Source organism: Scyliorhinus torazame, chromosome 12 (genome assembly GCF_047496885.1).
Source record: "Scyliorhinus torazame isolate Kashiwa2021f chromosome 12, sScyTor2.1, whole genome shotgun sequence".
In the NCBI taxonomy this organism is placed as follows: domain Eukaryota; kingdom Metazoa; phylum Chordata; class Chondrichthyes; order Carcharhiniformes; family Scyliorhinidae; genus Scyliorhinus; species Scyliorhinus torazame.
The window spans coordinates 215,399,756-215,423,340 of record NC_092718.1 but is presented as its reverse complement, the minus strand read 5'-3'; the positions used below and the strand labels follow the sequence as shown (position 1 = coordinate 215,423,340).

Genomic DNA, 23,585 nt, shown 5'->3' with positions numbered 1-23,585 from the left:
TTCTGGTTACGAATTGTACGCAGCAAGGTAATAAAGGTGCAATAGTAAGGTTAAAAACTTTAATAACATTTCTGCAGCCTACGCCCAACATGCAGAAGGGCCTTACGAAGCAACATGTTTCCTCCTGTCAACTTCTTGTCCAGCACTTTGGTTGTCTTTTGAACTCGCCCAGATCCTTGAATTCGTTTTCACATTGACGTGAGGATCACTTTTGTGTAATTTGGTTGTAAAGATCGAGAGCTTGGCCAGTTTGGGAAAATTAACCCAAACATTGCCAGCAAATAATGCTTGCACTTGTATTTACGTGCTAGAAACGACATGCTCGGGTCAAATTTTGTTCGATGTAGACATGTCTGAATTTGTTGTTCCAAAATTCCAGAGTCCACTCTTTTGAGGAAGATATCAGTGGATCTGTGTGTTCATGGATTGTCTAATTTGGGGTATTTAAGATTACCTATTCAGTAAAACAGATCAAGGTAAATAACTTCTTCTGGTGGGTGAATCCACAACAAGGCGGTCGTAATCCTAAAAATGGAGCTACTCTATTTAGGAATGAAGTCGGGTCGCATTTTTCACAAAGTATAGTAGACATCTGGAATTCTCTTGCCCAAAATGCTCCTGATCCTGGGAATCAGTTGGAGCTGTCAAGTCATGATCCAACTGAATGTTGTACTCCTAATGTTTCCAGGATCCTAAAAAAGGATCTAGGAGGCAGCCAAAAATAAACCTTGAGCGATGCCAGGCATAGATTTTTAAATCCCTGTTAATTGCAGGGGGGGGAGGGAGAGAGAAAAGCCTGAGAGATAATTTGTTTCATAGTTTTCAACTCTTGAGATTGATTCAGAGAAAGGAGACCTCATCACAAAAGAAGTATAGATTTTGATGCTGGGACAGAGTGGATGAGGGGCGTGTGGCACAGCATGTTTTGAGTTCCGAGCGTCTTGATACACATCACTGAGGAACATATCTGAATTTGCCACACTGGTGACACTATAAAGCTACTTCACAAAGGGTACAGTCTACCCCTGCTTTCAAATCTGTTGAGTGCCATGCTGAAACCCTTGCCAGCTACTGACAGCAGTGTTATGCCCCTCCAGTTTTTAACTGCTAAGGTTCCCTTTCTTTGGCAGCTTAACGATTATTGCTCTCCTCCAGTCATCCGGGATGTCCTCCACATCCAGATCATGTTGAACAAATCTGTGAGCTCTGTTTTGATCTTGTACTTGCAGTGTTCCAGATGGTTGAATAGCTCTGCTGATGAAGAACATGCAGGTTTCTGGGTGGCAAAATATGCTGTAAGCAGGTGTTTACACTCGGGAGCATCATAAGAGCAGAATCTAGAGTGTCTGAAGCTACTTGTTATCAGCTTCATTGATTTCAAGAGGAGCTTCCATCGGCCGTTATTTTGGGACATTACAAGATAGTAGGCATCCAGTCACAGTTTATTAACATCTGTAAAGCCTTATTCTGCGATTCCAGTTACTGTGTCAAGACCAGCACCATGAAATGTGACCACAACGTCACCCACTGGCAAAGCTTCAAACTTTCCTTTACCCCTTGGTTATTGTTTTCATCATGAACATGAAGCAGGCATTGATAGGTGCAGGCTTTGGCATTCCCTGACAACACCATCGATTGACGGACCTGGATTTTGGCAACATTCCCTTGCTGACCGAAGAATCGCACGCACTCCCAACCAGTCTTGAGAATAGCAGCACTAAGTTGGTCCATGCGTAGCTTTGCGAAGACCATGACAATGCTGACTGGATGGCAGCAAGGCCTTCCCATCATCATTGGGCACCAGAACCTTGAGGATGTTGACCACTTCCCTTACCTAAGAAGTAACTTTTGCATGGAGGGTGATGTAGAGATTGATGTCTACACAAGCATCTGCAAATCAGCATTGGTCTTCCAATGGCTCCACACAGTATGGGCAGCCAAGGTCAGCAATACATTCATTGTAGTGCAAACTGCAATCTATGATAGTGAGACATGGAACGCAGCAGCAAAGGTGTCACGCAATTTGAACGTCTTTCATCATGGCTGTCCGTGTAAGATCCTGGGATCACATGGAGAGGCAGTGAAGCAGTACTGCAGAGGACTATCAGAGATGCCTGTAGGACATGGTCACAGAGGAACGACTGAGGCTGGCAGGACATACATATTTTGTTCCCTGGATGTACCTCCCACTAGACTGACAATAGAGTGGACAACAGATGGAAGAAGACGACGGGCTGGACAAAGAAGACCTGGCAAAGTACGTTTAAGGAGGACCTCCCTAGAGTCGAACACCACCTGGCCTGGAGTGAGAGATTGCATTGGACCGTGGCCAATGTCAGATTCTTGCTGGTCATTGTCCTATATGGGACCAGAGGAACTAAGCAATAAAGCTACTGCATTTTCCTGATTTATGAAATTGTAAATAACTCTATGGTTTTCTCTTTAGGTGCCTTTGTTAAAGATGGCAGAGTTCACATGTCTGCAGTTTGTGAGTTCCTTTGCATTTGAGGCCATGCAGAAGGTGGATGTGGTAAAACTTGCAGCTCTAAGTGATCCAGAGCTAAGACTACTCTTGCCCTGCCTGGTGAGAATGGCACTTTGTGCCCCAGCTGATCAGAGTGAAGCCTGGGCTCAAGACAAAAAACTCATCTTGCGTCTCCTGTCTGGGGTCGAGGCTGTCAACTCTATTGTGGCATTATTATCGGTGGATTTTCATGCACTGGAGCAGGATGCAACCAAAGAACAGCAGCTGAGGTATTTATTGTACATCCCAAGTTTACATAAACACCATGTAATCATTAATTTCTCTCAATTCCTCTGCCCACGTTGATAAATCTGCGGCACGTTCGCACAGTGGATAGCACTATTGCTTCACAGTGCCAGGGTCCCAGGTTCGATTCCCGGCTTGGGTCACTGTCTGTGCGGCGTCTGCATGTTCTCTCCGTGTCTGCGCGGGTTTTCTCCGGGTGCTCCCGTTTCCTCCCACAAGTCCCAAAAGATGTGCTTGTTAGGTGAGTTGGACATTCTGAATTCTCCCTCGGTGTACCCGAACAGGCGCCGGAATGTGGCGACTAGGGGCTTTTCACAGTAACTTCATTGCAGTGTTAATGTAAGCCTACTTGTGATAAAGATTATTATTATTATTAAATGCACCTCCGTTACGAGCATGGAACAAGATGTTCAGTTAATGGTGCAGTAATTTGGAGTTGGTAGAACTCATGCCTCTGAGTTGGAAAATCAAGAACAACTACTGCAAAGTCTTGACCACATAATTAAGCTTGTACTCAAGTGCAAGTGAGGGAGTGATGCATGTCAGAGTGCTGTCTTTTGCTAAGTTAAGCCAAGGCCCTGTCTGCAATCTCAGGTAATGTTTACGATCCCACGGCACTTTTTAGAATAAAAATACAGCTTTCCCCAGAATAGTGGCCAATATGTATCCCTCAACTAAAGTTGAATATTGGAATCAGCATCACCAAAAACAATTATTTGGTTATTATTTCTTTGCTTTTTGTAAAATGTAACGTGCATAAATTTGTTGTCATAGAATCTCCACAGTGCAGAAGGGGGCCATTCGGTTCATCGAGTCTGTACCAACCCTCCGAAAGTAAGGTCCTTCTTAGGCCCACGCACCCACCCAATGACCGTAACCCTACCTAATGTTTTGGACACATGAGGGGCAATTTGTCATGGCCAATCCACCTAACGTGCACATCTTTGGACTGTGGGAGGAAACCGGAGAACCCAGAGGAAACCCACGCAGACACTTGGAGAATGTGCAAACTCCACAAGTCATCCAAAGTCGAATTGAACCCAGTTCCCTGGCACTGTGAGGCACTGTATCACCGTTTCCTACTTTATAATATTGACTACTTTGCAAGAAAAAAATTCACTTTGGGATTTCGCACGATGGTGAAATGTCCTTTACAAATGCAAGTTCTTTTTTTTTTCTTGCTTTAATTACTCCACCATTTCTTGTTTTTCAAGAATATTCCTCAAAGTCATCACTTTCTTTGACAGGCACAAGTTAGGTGGAGCAAATGGGGAGAGTATCCTAGTGTCACAGCTGCAACATGGCCTGGCTTTGGAGTTTGAACATAGCGACTCACCTCGTCGCCTTCGACTGGCACTCAGTGAACTTCTAGTGATCATGAACAAGGTAATGAACCTGATAGAAACTTGTGTCCATGTGTGTATTTCTCTCTTTCTGTCCTCTTTCTGTCCTCCTCCTTCCTCTCTTCCCCCCCCCTCCCCAAGGAATTCAGGTCTAGATAAGCTCATATCTGACCTTGGAGGAGATTGACGTTTTCCTCACCCGAACTCCACATTTTATGTACTTGCAGTAAAGGAGTAAAGTTAAAGTGCATGGGATTACAGATAGTGTCTTGAGATGGATAGAAAGCTAGTTAACAGACAGGAAGCAAAAAGTTGGAATAAATAGGTCTGTTTCCGATTGGCAGGCACTGACTAGTTTGGGTACTGCAAGGATCTGTGCTAGAACTGTTCACATTATATATTAATGATTTGGACGAGGGAATTAAATGTAGTTTCTCCAAATTTGCAGATGATACAAAGTTGGGTGGGAGTGTGAGCTGTGAGGAGGATACAGAGATGCTTCAGGTTTTGGACAGGCTGAGTGAGTGGGTATATGCATGGCAGATGCAGTATAATGTGGATAAATGTGAGGTTGCCTGCTTCAGAAAAATAGGAAGGCTGATTGTTATTTGGGTGTAAATTGAGAGAGTGGATACTCAGTGAGACCTTGCTGTCCTCATGCATCAGCCGCTGAAAGTAAGCGCGCAGGCACAGCAGACAGTAAAGAAGACAAATGGTATGTTGGCCTACATAGCAAGAGGATTTGAGTATAGGAATAGGGATGTTTTACTGCAATTTTATAGGGCTTTGATGAAGCCACACCTGGAATATTGTGTGCAGTTTTGGTGTCCTTATCTGAGGAAGAATGTTCTTGCTATGGAGGGATTGCAGCAAAGGTTTACCAGGCTGATTCCTGGGATGGCGGGACTGTTATATGAGGAGAGACTAAGTTGGTTGGGATTATATTCATTGGAGTTTAAAGAAGAGTGTGAAGGAATTTCATAGAAACTTATAAAATTCGAACAGGATTAGACAGGGTAGGTTCAGCAAGAATGTTCCTGATGGTGGAGGAGTCCAGAGCTAGGGGAGTCCAGAGCTAGGGGTCATAGTTTGAGGATAAGGTTTAAACCTTGTAAGACTGAAGTAAGGAGAGATTTCTTCACCCAGAGAGTGGTGAGCCTGTGGATTACTACCACAGAAAGTAGTTGAGGCCAAAACATTGTGTACTTTTAAGAAGGAATTGGGTATACTCTTGGGGCTAAAGGAATCCAGTCATATTGGGGGGGAGGGGGGAGCTGGGATCAGCCATAATTACGATGAATGGCAAAGCAGACTTCAAGGTCTCAATGGCCTCCTCCTGCTATTTTCTATGTATGTTTCAATGTATTCCAAATGCTTGAATTTTGCGATTAGAGGTCGATTTGGGAGCGGATGGAGGCAGCATCCTGCCAAGGTACGAGTTTGGAGGCTTTACTGACGGCGCCCCTGCCGTTCTCGCTGGCTCGGTACTCTACAGGTCCGGTGGTGGTGGCAGCCCTAAGGGTGTGGGGGCAATGGAGGCAGCATATGTGACTGGAGGGGGCGTCAGTGTGGTCACCGATCTGTGACAATAACCGGTTTGTCACAGGGGTGCTGGGTGGGGGTTTTAAGGTATGGTAGCGGGCAGGGATTGAGAAGTTTGGGGATCTATTCATCCAGGAGTGCTTTCTGACCTTGGAGACATTGGAGGAGGAGTTTGATTTGCCGGGTGGGAACGGGTTTCGGTACCTTCAAGTGCGGGACTTTGTACGGAGGCAGGTCCCAAGCTTTCCTCGCCTCCCCCTGAAGGGACGACAGGATAAAGTGCTGTCAAAAACAGGGGTTGGAAGTGGAAAGGTTTCGGAGATATACAGGGAATTGTTAGAGTGGGAAGGGGCCCCTATCAGAGAGGTGAAGAGGAAGTGGGAAGAGGAGCTAGGAGGGGAGCTGGAAACTGAACTGTGGGAAAAAGCCTTGAAAAGGGTAAATGCTTCATCGTCCTGTGCTAGACTTGGCTTGATTCAGTTAAAGGTAGTCCACAGGGCCCATATAACGGTAGCCCCGATGAGTAGGATCTTCGAGGAGGTGAAGGACAGATGTGGGCAATGTGGGGGTAGCCCGGCCAACCATGTTCATCTGCTTTGGGCATGTCCGAAACTGAGGGAATTCTGGCAGGGATTTGCGGATGTTATGTCAGAAATCCTGGAAGGCAGGGTAACTCTGAGTCCAGAATTGGCAAAATTTGGGGTGTCGGGGGATGTGGGGGCAAAGGGGAGGAGGGAGGCCGATATCCTGGCTTTCTCCTCCCTGGTGGCCCGGAGATGGATCTTGCTGAGATGGAGGGACTCGGTTCGGCCCATCGAGTCTGCACCGGCTCTTGGAAAGAGCACCCTACCCAAGGTCAACACCTCCACCCTATCCCCATAACCCAGTAACCCCACCCAACACTAAGGGTAATTTTGGACACCAAGGACAATTTATCATGGCCAATCCACCTAACCTGCACATCTTTGGACTGTGGGAGGAAACCGGAGCACCCGGAGGAAACCCACGCAGACACGGGGAGGATGTGCAGACTCCGCACAGACAGTGACCCAAGCTGGAATCAAACCTGGGACCCTGGAGCTGTGTATGTCTCTGTGCGGTAGATATATTGTATGTTTCAACAGGGTTTCTCAGTTTGGAGAAAATCAAGTTCACTCTAAGAGGATCAGTACAGGGATTTGCCCGGAGTTGGCAGCCGTTCATCGATTTCTTTAACAAAAATTGAATGTCAGCAGTAAGGGGGGAAAAGGAAAAGGGGGGGTGGGGGAGGAAAACAGGAGGCATGGTCATGTTAAATAATGACAGGGAATTTAGTATACGGGTAATTGGGCACAGGGCGGGAGAAGTGGGGAACGTGATTTATTGTTTGTTCTTTTAGGGGGTATTTTGTGCGTCGACCCACACGGTTGTTTTAGAAATGTCAACATGTTAAATTGTGAAAATTACAAATGCTTCAATAAAATATTTTCCACAAAAAAAAAGAATTTGACGATTAGGGAGTAATGGTAGTGCTGCAGTCACCCTTTAACTTGTGAGAAAGGGAAAGATCAAAGAGCATCAAGTTTGCCTTCTACCATCCTGGTGGTCAAAAGATACAATAAGAAGAGAGTTTGTATTGTGTCACAGCAATCAATCTCTGCCAGTTAGTCTACAACAGGCCCTGACATTGTGGGGTACAGACGATTCTCAGTGGTGGAGAACTTTGGGAAACGTCCCTTGTTCCTCCCTAGTACATTCAGCACAGGTCATGTTCCTCCCTAGTACGTTCAGCACAGATCATAATCTTTATTAGTGTCACAAGTAGGCTTACATTAACACTGCAATTAAGTTACTGTGAAAAGCCCCACTCCGGCGCCTGTTCGGGTACACGGAGGGAGAAATCAGAATGTCCAAGTCACCTAACTGAGCTCCCGGACGAAACCCACTCAGATACGAGGAGAACATGCACACACCGCACAGACAGTGACCCAAGCCGGGAATCGAAACCGGGTCCCTGTTTAAATCTCTGCATTTTTTTGAATGGATGGGATGCATAGGGATTGCGGTGGAGACTGGCACAGGAGGATTGGTGGTGGGGGAGAGACATGAGAGGGTTTGGGAGAGGCATGGAAGGTGAAGAAACATTAAATTGAGGGTCTGTCTACCTTTCCAGATGGATGCAAAATGTCCTGATAACACAGCTAGCTCTGCATACATGCAAATTCATTATTTTCTAATGGCCTATTACAACAGTGTTAAATCTCCTGTTGAATATCTTTTTGAGATGTCCAGATTGGTATAAATTGTCACGGGCACAGTGGTGCTCCAAAACTGAGAGGAATAAGGAAATGGAGAAATTCATTCATGAACAAATTTTAATTCACAGAAGCCTTTTTTTTTTTGTGTGTGTGTATGTGTGTTAAAGGCATCTGATTCAAATGGAGAATTTTTTATCAAGTCTTCAGAACTTTTTGAGAGCCCAGTGTACTTGGATGAAGTTGCAGATGTGCTGTGTATCCTTCAAGCAGGTAAGATTCATATCACTGATGAAATTAAAGATCAGAACTCTGTTTGAAGTATAGATTTAAACAAGATATGGATTGGTCACTTGCTGCAGAATATCAGCAGCAGTGGAGAGTTTCCCACAAAAACTGATAAGAGCCAGAAATATTAAATAGTGGCCGATGAGATAACTAATCTGATTGCAGAAACCAGTCTGCTAGTGGTGCTGATCATCCAGTGCCAAAGAATTGAAAATAATTCTCCAATTTGGGAAAAGTGAATTTCCTACTTGACTTGACTTCCAATGTACAATTTTACTTTGGTGTTTTAGCTTTCATAATAAAATCCTTAGTGTAGCACATAATACTGTCTATTGTTAATATGTATGATTTGTATGGTGCTTTATTCACTCCCCCTGCAGAACTTCCATCACTGTTGCCAATTACTGAAGTAGCTGAGGCTCTGTTGCATGTCAGGAATGGATCCTGGTTCATGTGTTTGTTAGTGGCTAATGTCCCTGACAGCTTCGATGAAGGTAATAGTCTTCCCTTAACTCTTCTAATGGTGTAATAAACAGCCTGAGAAAATCCAAGGACCAAGAGTAAAATGATACATTGAGATTTTATTCTTTTGAATTTATATTTATTTTGCCAAGATCATTTACTTTGGTATCGGGTAGAGAGAGAAAATCGCAAGGTATCGATAGTCCCATGATGCCACCTCCTGAAGGGTGCGGTGTGATGAGCTAGACGATTGTGCCACCTCCTCTTAATGAACTACTATCCTCGTGGAGAAGCTCCAAATGGGACCCATTGTTTTTGTATGGAAGAGAAGCACTTCAGAACGTTATCAGGTACAACAAGCAATTAGGAAGGTAAATGACACGTTGCCCTTTATTGCAAGGGGATTGGAGTACTGGGATATAGAATGCCTGCTATAATTGTATGGAGCTTTGGTGAGATCACACCTGGAGTAGTGTGCAGTTTTGGTCTCCATAGTAACTTCATTGCAGTATTTATGTAAGCCTACTTGTGACAATAATACAGATTGTTATTATTAAGAAGGATGCACACAGGGCAGCATGGTGGTGCAGTGGGTTAGCCCTGCTGCCTCACAGCCCCGAGGTCCCAGGTTCGATCCCGGCCCTGGGTCACTGTCCGTGTGGAGTTTGCACATTCTCCCCGTGTTTGCGTGGGTTTCGCTCCCACAACCCAAAGATGTGCAGGCTAGGTGGATTGGCCACGCTAAATTGCCCCTTAATTAGAAAAAATGAATTGGGTACTCTAAATTTAAAAAAAAAAGAAGGATGCGCACATTGGAGGCAGTGCTGCAAAAGTTCACTATACTGGCTCTTGCGAGGGGAGTCATTGAGTTTTATAGAACAAAACGAGATCCTTCGACCCACCGTGTCAGTGCTGACCATCAAGCGCCTTTCTATTCTAATCCCATTTTTCGGCACTTGATCTTTGGCCTTGTAAGCTATGTCACTGCAAGTGCTCATATAAATGCTTCTTCAATGATGTGAGGGCTCCCACCTCTACCACACTTTCGGGAGTGAGTTCCAGATTGCCACAATCCACTGAGGTGAAAACATTTTCCATCCACTCCCCTCTAATTCTCTTGCCCCTTGCCTTAAATGGAGGCAGTCGCCTAGTCGTATTGTCACTGGACTAGTAATCCAGAGACTCTGGGTAATTCTCTGGGACCCAGGTTCAAATTCCACCATGGCAGATTGTGAAATTTGAATTCGATACAACTCTGCAATAAGTCTGTTGATGACGACTATCGTTAATTAGACGGCACGGTGATGCAGTGGCTTGCACTGCTGCCTCATGGGCGCCAAGGACCCGGGTTAGATTCTGGCTCCGGGTCACTGTCCGTGTGGAGTTTGCACATTCTCCCCGTGTCTGCATTGGCCTCACCCCCAAGCCACTTGGTTCAAGGACTGTTAGGAATGGACCACAAATGCTAGTCCAGCCAGCGACACCCACATCCCATAAATGAATGAAAAACAAAAATCTTTGCCCCCTGGTTATTGACTCCTCTACTAAGGGGAAACATGGCTTCCTATCTATGTCCCTCATAATTTTATACACCTCAGTCAAGTCCCCCTCAACCTTCTGTGCTCTAAGGAAAACAACCCCAGCCTAACCAGCCTTCTTCACAGCTGAATTGGTCCATCCCAGGCAACATCTTGGTGAATCTCTTCTGCACACTCTGGTGCAATCACATCCTTGTAGTGTGACGACCAGAACTGCACACAGTACACCACCTGTGGCCTAATGAGCGTTTTATACATCTCCATCATAACCTCGAGTTGTTCTTTGATGAGAGCTGAGTATTGTCTGGAGTTTAGGCATGAGAAGCAATCTGATTGAATCATAGATTCTGACGAGGCTTGACGGGGTTGGCACTAAGAGGTTGTTTCTACTGGCTGGGGAAACTAAAACACGGGAACACAGTCTCCAGGATAAGAGGATGGTCATTTGGGACTGAGATAAGGAGCGCTGCCCCTCAAACTTGGGTCAAATAGCATTACAGACAAAACATTCAAACTCAAATAATCGTACAAAAATCTTGTTTATTGTACTTTGCCAAATTATCCCAAAAGTATCAAAACAACACTGTAAAGGGTATCAGAAGCTCTGTCATACACTCTATCAGAACTCTGTTCTACAAAAGATATCAAAACTCACAGCTTGAATCTAAATACCACCTGTTAAGATGCAAGGTTAAGAGACTCCCCCTTGGTGGAGCCCAATGTCCTCTCTGGGTCCCGGACCCAGGGCATTGCTTCTTATGATGGTTATTCCTGAAGGTTATCGCTTCAGAAGTCTCTTTGTCTCTCCTTTTTATAGAAATCTTGCCCATGCTTCCAGTCACGTACTCACAAGACAGCACTAATTAGTCAATATCCTTGATTTATAAATGCTCAAGAGTCGTAACTCACTCAGGTCGTAAATCAGAGGTTGTGTTTAAATACTGTCTGTCCAAGGCATAGCAACAGCCATTGTCCAGTCAGTTCTTGTTCTCACTCCCTGGCTGCACATCCTATTCTTCACTGCAGATGTTTATGCTGCTTCTGCTGATACATAATTAGCCTTTGTAACTTTCAGACTTTGCTGGTGTCTTCCCTTTGCTGGTATCTTTACGAATGCCCATCAGACTACAGGAGAAATGTCTTCAAACAAAGTGTTGCAAATATTTAGAATTCTCCACCCAGAGAGTTGTGGATGTTTCGTCGTTGACTATATTTAAGGCTGGGATTGACAGAGTTTTGGTGTTTCAGGGAACCCAGGGATATGGGGAATGGGCAGGAAAGTAGTGTTGAAGTCCAAGGTCAGCCATGATCCAATTAAATGGTGGCACAGGCTCAACCATGATCTCTTCTTATCTCTTGTGTTTCCCCTTCCTCCCAAGTCCACTTCTGGTAGCTGGTTATAAGGTGGACACTGTCCAGGAGCTTGTCATCTGTGCACCTTCTTGGCCAAAGGTGCTTACCACTGGGGAAGTTCACACAACTGAAGAAAAATAATCATTCAGAATATAACTAGACTAATGCAAAATATAAATGTTCTGATTTTCACCAGATTGTGATTTCCCACATGACCCTACTGTGGGTTTGTGTGTAACACTGAGAACTTTTGCTGTTCAGTTTGCAGGGGCTTAATAAAAAATGGCGAGCGGCAGGATGAGGAGAGTGTTGGGGGCCGACGCAGAACTGAGGCACTTCGACAGCTGTGCAAAATGAATCCGACCCAAGCCTTAAATGTTCGGGCCATGGTGGTAAGAGATGATTTGTAATCTTGTGCGGCTGCACTGTCGGGAACCCAGTAGCACATCCCTTCAAGAGACTGCGGTAATCAGCTCAAGTGCCCATTGCTCCCTGGCTTTGCTTTTCTGTGGTTATTTTCAGTCAGTACCTACTTGACCAACACTCAGCAATGTAGCAATTCATCCATCTACTCAATTTGAGAACAGCACCATTTTCATTCACATTCATCTATAGAGCACTCCTGAATGGATTGTGTTGGTTGTCCTTAAAGAGGATCCGATTTATTTGCTTAGTGGTGGTGCTGTTGAGCATTCTTGGCAATGTATTTTTATAGTTATGTTATCTGTCATAATGAAATCCGTGCATATTTATAACCATCCCATCTCATTGAGTAAAACTTACTTGAACTATCACTGGTTGATGTTGTGAAGGCAAGTTTCAGTGTCTCGTTTGTTTAAAACAACCAAATAAAACCAGTTGCTTTCAGGTCAACTGGCTCCATAAAAGGCAGCAGCATCTGTTGAAGCTGTGGATGGAGAGTTATATGGATAATGGTCTGGATTTTCAGCTAGGTTGCATTGGTAATTCATCCAAACTTAAACAAACCAGCACAAAAGATCAAAGAATTTTCAGGGCAAATGTGCACCCACGAAACTGTCTACGCCAGGCTGAACTCATCACCGTGCCAAGTTTGCGCTAATTGTCCACATTTACTAGACTTCAGAGATGTTCTCAAAGTTGAACTTTTATCTTGGGTGCAAGGGCACAAATACGCACTTAAAAATATTATTTTCTAATTTACGAGGATACTGACGGCTATGCACCAATGCAACTAGTAAATCATCTAATTTGAAGTTGTTTGCAGTTATTAAAGTTTCTTCAGGTGATGTGTATTTTTTTGTAATGAACCAATTTTCAGATGTATTAATTAGCTGCATCAGGTTACTACTCTTGATAATATGAAGGAATATTTTTTAATGCCAACTTTTAAAATGCTTTCTGTGCTGTAACAATTCAAGGATTCTGTGAAAATGTTGCCCAACTGCCCTGGTTTTTGGAAGATTATTGCATTCAGTATGAAAATGGATTTGAGCAGAATTATAGAATCCCTACAGTGCAGAAGGAGACCATTCGGCCCATCGAATCTGCACCGACCCTCCAAAAGAGCAACCTACCTTGACCCACTCCACTGTTGTATCCCCATAACCCCAACTAACCGCATCTTTGGACACTATGAGGCAATTAAGCATGACCAATCCACCTAACCTGCACATCTTTGGACTGTGGGAGAAACCCAGAAGCAGACACTGGGAGAATGTAAAACTCCACATCGACGGTCGCACAAGGCCGGAATTGAACCCAGGTCCCTGGTGCTGTGAGGCAGCTATGCAAAGCCGAGTAGAATCTGGCAACAGAGCACCCTTCCCCAATGAACTCAATGCATCCTGTGCTCGTTTTGAGCAGGAAGCCAACAAACCGATGTCAACTGCCCCAGTAGCCTCGGACACACCCATACCTACCGCCACAGTCTCAGAAGTCAGATCGGCCTTCTCGAAAGTGAACCCTCTGAAAGCAATGGGTCTTGATGGTGTCCCTGGTCATGCACTCAGGTCCTACATGGACCAACTGGCGGGTGTGTTCACAGACACCTTTAACCTCTCCCTACTCCGCTCCGAAGTTCCCACCTGCTTCAAGAAGACCACTATTATCCCGATGCCAAAGAAGAACCCGGCAACCTGCCTCAACAACTACCGACTGGTGGCCCTGACATCTATTATTACGAAGTTTTTCGCGAGGTTGGTCATGAGACACATCAATTCCAGTCTTCCAGATTGCCTTGATTCACTGCAATTCGTATACCGCCACAGCCGGTCCACAATTTGGACGAGTTTTCCAAACTTACATTGGAACGTATTTACATTTACAACCAGAATGAAACAATTCCAGAAGACCTCCTGCTATCACAATCGGTCTCCCTGGCCCTACACTCATCCCTGAAGCATCTCGACAACAAGGACACATACGTCAAAGTCCTGTTCATTGACTACAGCTCCACCTTCAACACCATAATCCCAGCCAAGCTCATATCCAAACTCCTAAACCTAGGACCCGGCTCCTCCCTTTGATACTGCATCCTTGACTTCCTGACCCACAGACTGCAATCTGTAAGGATAAACGACACCTCCACGATAGTGTTCAATACCGGGGCCCCCGCAAGGCTGATACCTAGCCCCGTACTACACTCCCTATATACACAGGACTGTGTGGCAAAATTCGGCTCTACACGTTTGCTGATGACACAACCCTAGTGGGTCATATCTCGAACAACGATGAGTCAGGGTACAGGAGGGAGATACAGAACCTAGTAGCATGGTGTAATGACAACAATTTCTCCCTCAAATTCAGCTAAACTAAGGAGCTGGTCATCGCCTTCAGGAAGTGAAGTATCGAACACACCCTTGTCTGTAACAATGGTGCCGAGGTGGAGATGGTTGGCAGCTTCAAATTCATAGGTGTAAACAATACCAACAATCTGTCCTGGTCCTCCCACGTCGTCGCTATGACCAAGAAAGCACAACAGCGCCTATACTGCTGCAGGAAATTAAGGAAATTCGACATGTCCACATTGACTCTTACCAATGTTTCTGGATACACCAAAGAAAGCATCCTATCTGGCTGCATCACGGCATGGTATGGCAACTGCTCGGCCCAAGACCGTGAGGAAGAAAAGAGAGTCACGAGTACTGTCCAGTCCATCACGGGAACCTGCCTCCCATCCATTCACTCTGTCTACAGCTCCCGCTGCCTTGTGAAAGCGGGCAGCATAATTAAAGACCCCTCCCACCCAGGTTATTTCTCTCTTCCAACCTCTTCTATCAGGCAGAAGCTACAAAAGTTTGAGAACAGGCACCAGTAGATTGAAAAACAGCTTCTTCCCTGCTGTTACCAGACCCCTGAATTAGCCCTCTTATAGACTGAACTGATCTTTCTACACATATCCTCTACAGTTGTAGCACTATATACCCGCTGTCTACGTTTATGTATTTTCATTATGTATCCTCATCTCTCTATCGTATGTTCTTATGTTTTCATGTATGGAGTGATCTGCCTCGACTGTACACAGAACAATACTTTTCACTGTACCTCTGTACTCGTGGCAATAAATCTAATTCTAACCACTGTGCCACCATGCGGAAGCTTGAACAAAAAATTTGCTTTGGAAAGCTAGGGAGTTTGAAGTGCTATTTACACCCAGATCGTAAACTGCACCAAAAGTAGAAAAACATTTTTATAATGTAAGCAAGGTAGAGATAGCAATTTGGTTCTTACGAAGTAAGGAATCAATACTGGACGTCCCAGTTTGGAATGACGGTTGTGGATGGAGTGGGATGAATGACCTTTTCTGACCCTGGATTTCCTTTTTTCATATTGTGTAACAGGTGGAGGAGTGCCACCTCCCAGGCCTTGGAGTGGTTCTGACCCTGGATCAGTGCAAGAATGACGGCTCTGAAGATACAGTGACTGACCTGGTCTCCTTTGTTAGTGGCTTATTGCTAGGAACTAATGCGAAAGTCAGAACGTGGTTTGGAATGTTCATCCGCAATGGGCAGCAGGTGAGGATGGAGTGAACTGATGGATTTGTTTCATCCCATTGATTTGGAATATAAATTTGCATCTAATGGGTAAGCCTTCAGTAGGTCTACAGATACCCCAGACACTATAGCAATTAGATTCCTCGTGTTTAATTTGGAGGTTGACCAGAGATGGACACTCTGAGCCCAGTATGCCACAGTGTTAACGTTTCTTAATGTTTAAAGGGAAGTAATGTTATTTTATTATGCAGAAATTCCTTCTTGGTCTCCTGATGTGGTGTGGGCTCTGGAACATTAGTCCAGGCCTCTGGATGACTATTCTAATAACACCATCACTATGGCACCACTCCTGTGTTCTATGGTTTAGTGCAGGAAGGTATAGGTGAGGCAGAAGATCAGCCACATTCTTAATGAATGTGTAGCACAGTGGTTGGCACTGTTGATTCACAGCACCAGGGACCCGGGCTCGATCCCCGGCTTGGGTCACTGTCTGCGGAGTCTGCACGTTCTCCCCTTGCCTGCAAAGGTTTCCTCAGAGTGCTCCGGTTTCCTCCCACAAGTCCTGAAAGACGTGCTTGTTAGGTGAATTGGACATTCGGAATTCTCCCTCGGTGTACCCGAACAGGTGCCAGAATGTGGCAACTGGGGGCTTTCCACAGCAACTTCATTGCAGTGTAGTAAGCTTACTTGTGACACTATTAAAGACTGTTCTGGAATGTAGTTGGCTGAATGACCTTCTCTTACTCTTATTTCTTATGTTCTTGAATTTTAGAGAACCTTCGTTACTAGTCTGCAGGTTATTCCCCAGCCCAGTAAAAACAATTTGAGAACAGAATGTAATTCTCAAGTTTTTTTTGTTCTGCAGCGGAAGCGGGAACGCAGCAGCTCTGTGCTGTGGCAGATGAGGCGGCAGCTACTGCTGGAACTAATGGCAATTCTCCCGACGGTTAGCAGTGGTCGCATTGGTGAAGACACAGCAGACACCGACATGGAACCTAACATATCTGTGTACTCTGCATTAAAGGAGGAAAACGTAGTGAAGGCTAGTGCAATGTTGCGGCTCTACTGTGCACTCATGGGGATCGCTGGACTCAAGTACGAACAGTGATAATACATAAAAGGCTTCTGGGCAGGGATTACTGTACTTTTTTTTTTCTTCTTTTATAAATTTAGAGTACCCAATTCTTTTTTTTTCCAATTAAGGGACAATGTACCGTGGCCAATCCACCAACCCTGCACAATTTTTTGGGTTGTGGGGGCGAGACCCACGCAAACACGGGGAGAATGTGCAAACTCCTCACAGACAGTGACCAGGGGCCGGGATCGAACCCGGGTCCTCGGTGCCGTGAGGCAGCAGTGCTAACCACTGTGTCACCATGCCGCCCTAGGTATTACTGTTCAAGGGATATTGCATTTGTGTGTCCTAGCTTACAGAATTATTAAAGAGCGGTACCAGAAGGTGGGGTAAAGATGCAAATTGACATCTCACCACTTTTGCAGGTAAAAACCTAAGTAACACAGAGCTAAGCTGTCAAATAGCAATACATACTTCTGTAACTAGCTACAATAACCCATTTTTTTTCAATCGCTTGATCATGTATGCTTGATATATCTGTTAGGAGTGATCATAGCCTGTTATTGGAATCTGAAAAATCCATATATATATATTTGCTGTAGGTCTATTACTTTGGTGATGGAATTTGTCTTGTATTATCATTGGTAAGATATATATGTGTGAAAATGTACACAGGACCGCTCCAGCAAGGCTGCAGCTTCAAATCCTAGTCTCTACTAAGTTAAGCGGATGTCTACTTGGGATTGTGGTGTGGTAGTCAGCTCTTGGACTAGAAGGCATTTTGTTGTCATCTGGTTGGTAGGAATGGACCTCCAGCAAAAGGTATCAAGTGTGTACGTAATCAGCAGCACCTTTGTTTTCCACAGTATACAATTGTGATGCTGTGTGTGATATTGTCATGCAGGCCTACTGATGAAGAAGCTGAGCAGCTTTTACAGCTAATGACGAGCCGTCCACCAGCAACTCCAGCTGGCGTCCGCTTTGTGTCCCTGTCCTTCTGCATGCTGTTGGCATTCCCCAGTTTAGTCAGGTAAGTCGGAGATCTGCAGCTAGCTCACGGTCCCAGATTGGAAGGGTAAATCAGCTCAGGCTCTTGCCCTCATTCCTTGCCGAGTGACCCTGCTGTAAAGTGTATGGGTGAAATTCTGGCAAAAGCAAAATTGGACTTGGCTGCAAATAAGCAATTGCGTATGAAAAATACCCACTTGGGGAAAGGTACTAGAGGGCTGCACCCTCACAAAAATCAGTGCCTGCAAGAGATGGGGAAGAAAATTAAGAGGTAATAGAAAATAAATAATACATGCACCAATCGTAGCACAATGAGTCAAGGATTTTGACGTTTGATTTGTAAATATATATGCTGAGCATAGAATTTGCCAATTAACTACAGATTTATCCTTTAATAAACCTCCTCAGCACGCATCAAAGGCATAACCCACTTTGGCAATCTGCATTAGCACTTGGCAACTATAAACAGCACTAAATAATTGAAAATAGACATGACAGTCGAAACCAGGGAGTGACATTCAAACTATAATCTAATCTTTGGTTACAAAGGGTAGTCTAAATCATTATATTTTCTCCTTTTGGTTTATGATGTTATTTTAATCCTTTGATTCCATTACTGTACAGTAATCACAGCCAGGTATTCAGTCCCTATAATAATTTAATTGCTTTCTGTAGATTGACCGGTTAATGGGGGGAGAAACGTTCCACTTAGTAGCAGATAAGAAACACGCTGCCAAAATTATGCAGCAACCTATTGGTTTACCTGTCAGTCACTTGTTTTGGTTTCGAAAGCAACTTGTTTTGGAGGCAAAAATAAGCATAGTTTTTCATAAAGAACCGATTCCCTTGGGGTAAGCTATTATCCAGGGTGAGCTAACAGGACTCAATGTATTCAGTTAAATATAAAGAAAGGCCCTTAATCAAAGAAACAGCACCCAGGGAGACAAAGACACCGGAAGAAAATGGACACAAAAGTATGATCTAAGTTAGAAAGTGCGGGCATGTGGATGCTGGGAATACAGTATTGACTTCATGGTAGCCTAATTTGTCAACATTTGCCTTTGGTTCATTATATAACAAATGGTCACTTGAACATGGTCCTTGAATTATCAAGCTGTCAGGGAGAGCGAATCAATCCCAAGCAGTTTCCAGTTTCCTAATCACAGCAGAATATGAACTGCAGCCTGAGAATAGGCCTGAGAATAGGTTGCCTCCTTGGTTAAAATATGGTGTGTGGATCAGGAAACCAGTAGAGAAAAGTCTAAGAACAAAATACTTTGCAGAAGCTTGGTCCATTAGGAAGTTTGAATGCTGCAAAGATGTTTTAAAAACACACACATTCCACATGGAGTCGGAAGTACAAGTTCAATTATTCCATTTTATCACGGGAGGCTGTGGCATAGTGGTGTTGTTGCTAGACTAGTAATTTAGAGACCCAGGATAATGCTCTGGGACCTGGGTTTCAATCCCACCATGCTAGATAGTAGAATTTGAATTCAACAAAACTCTGGAATTGAAAGTCTAATGATGATGACAAAACCATTGTCGATTGTTGTAAAACCCCATCTGGTTCACTAATGTCCTTTAGGGAAGGAACTCTGCCGTCCTTACCTGGTCTGGCCTACATGTGACTCCAGACCCGCAGCTTCTTCCCTGCTGCCATCAGACTTTTGAATGGACCTACCTTGTATTAAGTTGATCTTTTCTCTACACCTTGCTATAACTGTAACATTATATTCTGTCTCTCCTTCCTTCCCTATGTATGGTATGCATTGTTTGTACAACATGCAAGAAACAATACTTTTCACTGTATAGTAATGTGACAATAATAAATCAAATCAAAATGAAGTTGCCTAGCAAGCACATGGAGGAGCACAAACCCGAGGAAGTGTCATGCATAGCCACATAGTGACTGGATTGGAATATCATTGACGGGTGTATTGGCGTTGGTTACCATTTATGTTCTTTGTGCAGAGCCCATGCCTGCTCAAAATGATTGGGCCAAACAGAATCTCTGCCCCCTGAAAAGATTTACAGATGTGGTAGCATCTATGCAAATACGAACAATCACAAGTACAAGATTGGATTGGATTTTGGATTTTGATTATTGTCACGTGTACCAAGGTACAGTGAAAACTCTTTTTCTGCAAGCAGCTCAACTGATCAGTTGGAAGTCCCTGGGGAGTTAATGTGCTTTGATAATTTGTTTCCCAGCTCGGAGAGAGGAGGTAATTGATTGGGGGCGTAAGGGGTTTTGGAGAGGTTTTGGGAGAAAGAGGAGCTGAATTCTATCCTGCCTGACCCTGAGTGTGCAATTCCCTCACAGTAGGATAGGATAAAAGAGTAATAACATGTAAAGCAGAGCAGTCTTGTCTGGGGACCAAGAAGAAGCTGAAACAAGCCATGTAAACCAGCTTGTTGAAGATATTCAGCCAGAGTCTGATGGGTTCTAACAGGAGCCAGATCTGCTTTACGAAACAAGTAATACTAAAAGGCCATGCTAATTTTAAGATATGATGTGGAGATGCCAGCGTTGGACTGGGGTGAGCACAGTAAGAAGTCTTACAACACCAGGTTAAAATCCAACAGGTTTGTTTTGAATCACTAGCTTTCAGAGCACTCCTCCTTAGGTGAATTTTAAGATAGATTGAGAGCTGTATGTTTCTTTTGTTATTTAATGGGAAATTCAGTAGGGGGGTTCAGGTGTAATTGTAAGCTGTTCTTTTTGGGTGTGAAGTTAAAAAAAAAAAAAATATATTGTATTCATAATAAAGTTTTGTTTTAGAAATACCAAAGCCCCATTTCTTCATACAATCATTCCTGGAGTGAATCATTCTTTTCGCGCAGTCTTACAAATAAAGGGGCTGGTTTAGCACAGTGGGCTAAGACAGTTGGCTTGTAATGCAGGACAAGACCAGCAGCGCAGGTTCAATTCCCGTTCCAGCCTCCCCGAACAGGTGCCGGATTGTGGCGACTAGGGGCTTTTCACAGTAACTTCATTGAAGCCTACTTGTGACAATAAGCAATTATTATTATTAATATTATTAATAAACTAAAATATTGAGGTTTTTGTCTAGTATCCCAGCCATTTTCGGGGTCTGATCTGGGATAATAAGACATCTGTGATGCTGGGGGCCTCGGGACAAGGCCAAGATAGGCTGAAGATGGTTGCAAATGCAGACGTTGCAGTGGCAAAATTTAAGGGGATATTTCAAAATACACAATGCATTCCAGCGAGTAAGAAAATGTCTAAGGGACGGACCAACCATCTGTGGTTAACTAGAAAGGCTAAAGATATTATCAAACTTAAAAAGCATATCATTGTGTAAAGATAGGTGGAAGATCAGAACATTGGACAGCAAAGTATGATTAAAAGATTAATAAGGAGGGAAAGATTAGAGTATGAGAGTAATATAAAAGCAGAGTGTAAGAATTTCTCTAATTTTTTTTTAATGAGGTAACAAAGTGAGCATTGCTCTGAAAAATTAGTGTGGAGGATTGGCAAGGAAAAACAGCGAGGTGGCAGATGAATTGGGCAGGTATTATGCGTCAGTCTTCATTATAGAGGATACAAGTAACATCCCAGAAGCAGCTGCAAATAGAGAATTGGAAGGGAGGAAGGAGCTCAGGAAAGTTACATTCATCAGAGAGGTGGTATGGAATGAATTGCTGGAGCTGCGGGCTGACAAGTGCCAGGTCCTGATGGATTTCAACCAAGGTTCTAGTCCGAGAAAGATCGAGTGAGATGGTTGATGCATTGGTTTTAATTATCCAAAACTCCCTAGATTCAGGGAAGGTCCATTAGATTGGAAGATAACAAATGTAACTCCATTATTCAAAAAGGAGGGAGAATGGAAGCAGGAAACAACAGGCCAGTTAGTTGAACATCTGTCATAGGGAAAAAGTTAAAGCTATTATGAAGAAACTGAGCAGGGCTCTTGGATAAGTTCAAGGCCGCAGGCAGAATCAACAAGGTTTTATAAACGGGAAATTATGTTCAACTAACTTGCAGAAATAACATGCTCTGTCCTTGCACTGTACTTAGATTTCCAAAAGGCATTTAATGAAGTGCCACATCAAGGTTATGGCAGGAAGTAAAAACCTCGTGGTAGGGGGTGACATTGACATGGATAACTGATCGGCTGGCTAACAGGAAGCAGAGAATTGGCATAAGTGGGTCTTTTTCAGGTTAGCAAGATGTAACGAGTGGTGTGCCACATGGATTCGTGCTGGGATCCCAACTGTTTATAATTTAAATAAATGACTTTGATGAAGGGATGGATGATTGGTTGCCAAGTTTGCTGATGACACAAAGATGGGTAGGTAAGTAAGTTGTGAAGAGGACATCAAATGCTACGAAAAGGCAGGTTCAGTGAGAGGACAGGTTGTCTTCAGAGCAAAGGTTCGACAGGCTAAGTTTGTATTTGTTGGAGTTTAGAAGACTAAGAGGCAACTTGATTAAAACGTTTGATCCCAAAGGATCTTGACAGGGTAGATGTTAGGAGGATGTTTCCTTTTGTCGGAGAATCGCGAACTCGGGGTCACTGTTTAAAAATAAGGGGTCACTCATTTAAGACACCGATGAAGAGAAAGCTTTTCTCTGAGGGTTGTGAGTCTCTGGGTCTCTCTTCCTGAGAAAGTGGTGAAAGCAGTGTTTGAGTATTTTTAAGGCAGAGGTGGATATATTCTTGGTAAGTAAGGGTGTGATATGTTATCGTGGGTAGGTGGGATGCAGATTTGACCTTACGATCAGATCAGACATGATCTTATTAAATGGCGGAGTCTTGTGCCAAATCTGGGAGAGCTGTCCGCCAGAGACTAAGCAAGCAACAAACCAGAGGTGGTGGCAGAGTGATAAAGAGTTGGGAGGGAGTTGTCCAGGGAGTCCTCAACATCAACTCTGGATTCCATGAAGAGAGGCTGAATGGCCAATCCTGCTCCTTGTTTATATGTTCAATAGCTGGGTGGGAGTGCAGTAGGTGGTCACCAGGTTTTTCCTCGCCCACGTTTGACCTGATGCTGTAAGACTTCACCTCTGGTGATGGTGACGTCTGGGCCATTGTCTGTCAGGCACAGTTCTGCGAGTGACTGTGTCAGGCTTGTTGCTTGCCTAGTCTCTGGCGGGCAGCTCTCCCAGTTTTGGCACAAGACCCCAGATATTGGAAAAGAGAACCGAGGGGCTGAGTGTGTCGTTGTCATTTCTGGTGCCCAGGTCGAAGCCAGGTGTTCTGTCCAGCTTCATTTTTTTCTCACACATTGTACTGACTTATAACGGAGTGCCTTGGAGGGCATTTAAGAGTCAGCCACATTGCTGTGGGTCTGGAGTCACATATAGACCAGAGTCCGGAGTCACATATAGACCAGACTAAGTAAGGGCGGCAGATTTCCTTCCTGAAAAGACATTAGTGAACCAGATGGATTTTTACCATAGTCAACAATGGTTTCATGATCACTATTACCGAGGCTAGCAATATTTGGAGTAGTGGACGAACCGGGAGTGCAGGAGGCGAAAGAGGCCGGCATTCTGGCCTTTGTGTCCCTAGTAGCCCGGCGAAGGATCTTGCTAATGTGGAAGGAGGCGATGTCCCCCAGCCTGGAGGCCTGGATAAATGATATGGCTGGGTTCATAAAGTTGGAGAGGATTAAGTTCGCCTTGAGAGGGTCTGCGCAGGGGTTTTACAGGCGGTGGCAACCGTTCCTAGACTATCTCGCGGAGCGTTAGAGGAAGGTCGGTCAGCAGCAGCAGCAACCTTTGGGGGGTGGGGGGTGGAGGGCACGTCCTGGGAGGGAGGGGGGTGGGGAGAGGGGGGACTGCCTGGGAGGGTGGATGAGCAAGAGATAACATGAAGGGTTGGGGAAACTGGCACGTACGGGTGAGGGCCAGTGTACAAAGCTGTGTAAATATATCATTTTGCCATGTATATATCTTGCTCTGCGCGATTTCTCGTTTTTTTTGTTACGGGGGGGGGGGGGGGGGGTTATTGTTTGTAAGGGAGAA

General features: G+C 44.4%; 1 protein-coding gene across 2 annotated transcripts in view; it reads left to right on the top strand.

The window, feature by feature from the left end:
* Nucleotides 1-23,585, top strand: part of ints2 (integrator complex subunit 2) — an 84,270-nt gene that overhangs the window by 531 nt on the left and 60,154 nt on the right. For both annotated transcript variants that reach the window (XM_072469930.1, XM_072469929.1), the window contains exons 2-9: nt 2,447-2,754; nt 4,018-4,156; nt 8,060-8,162; nt 8,558-8,671; nt 11,792-11,922; nt 15,352-15,525; nt 16,370-16,599; nt 17,484-17,609. In XM_072469930.1, the coding sequence (XP_072326031.1) occupies nt 2,462-2,754; nt 4,018-4,156; nt 8,060-8,162; nt 8,558-8,671; nt 11,792-11,922; nt 15,352-15,525; nt 16,370-16,599; nt 17,484-17,609 (1,310 nt within the window). In that variant the 5' untranslated portion in view covers nt 2,447-2,461. The remainder of the gene's footprint in view (nt 1-2,446; nt 2,755-4,017; nt 4,157-8,059; nt 8,163-8,557; nt 8,672-11,791; nt 11,923-15,351; nt 15,526-16,369; nt 16,600-17,483; nt 17,610-23,585) is intronic.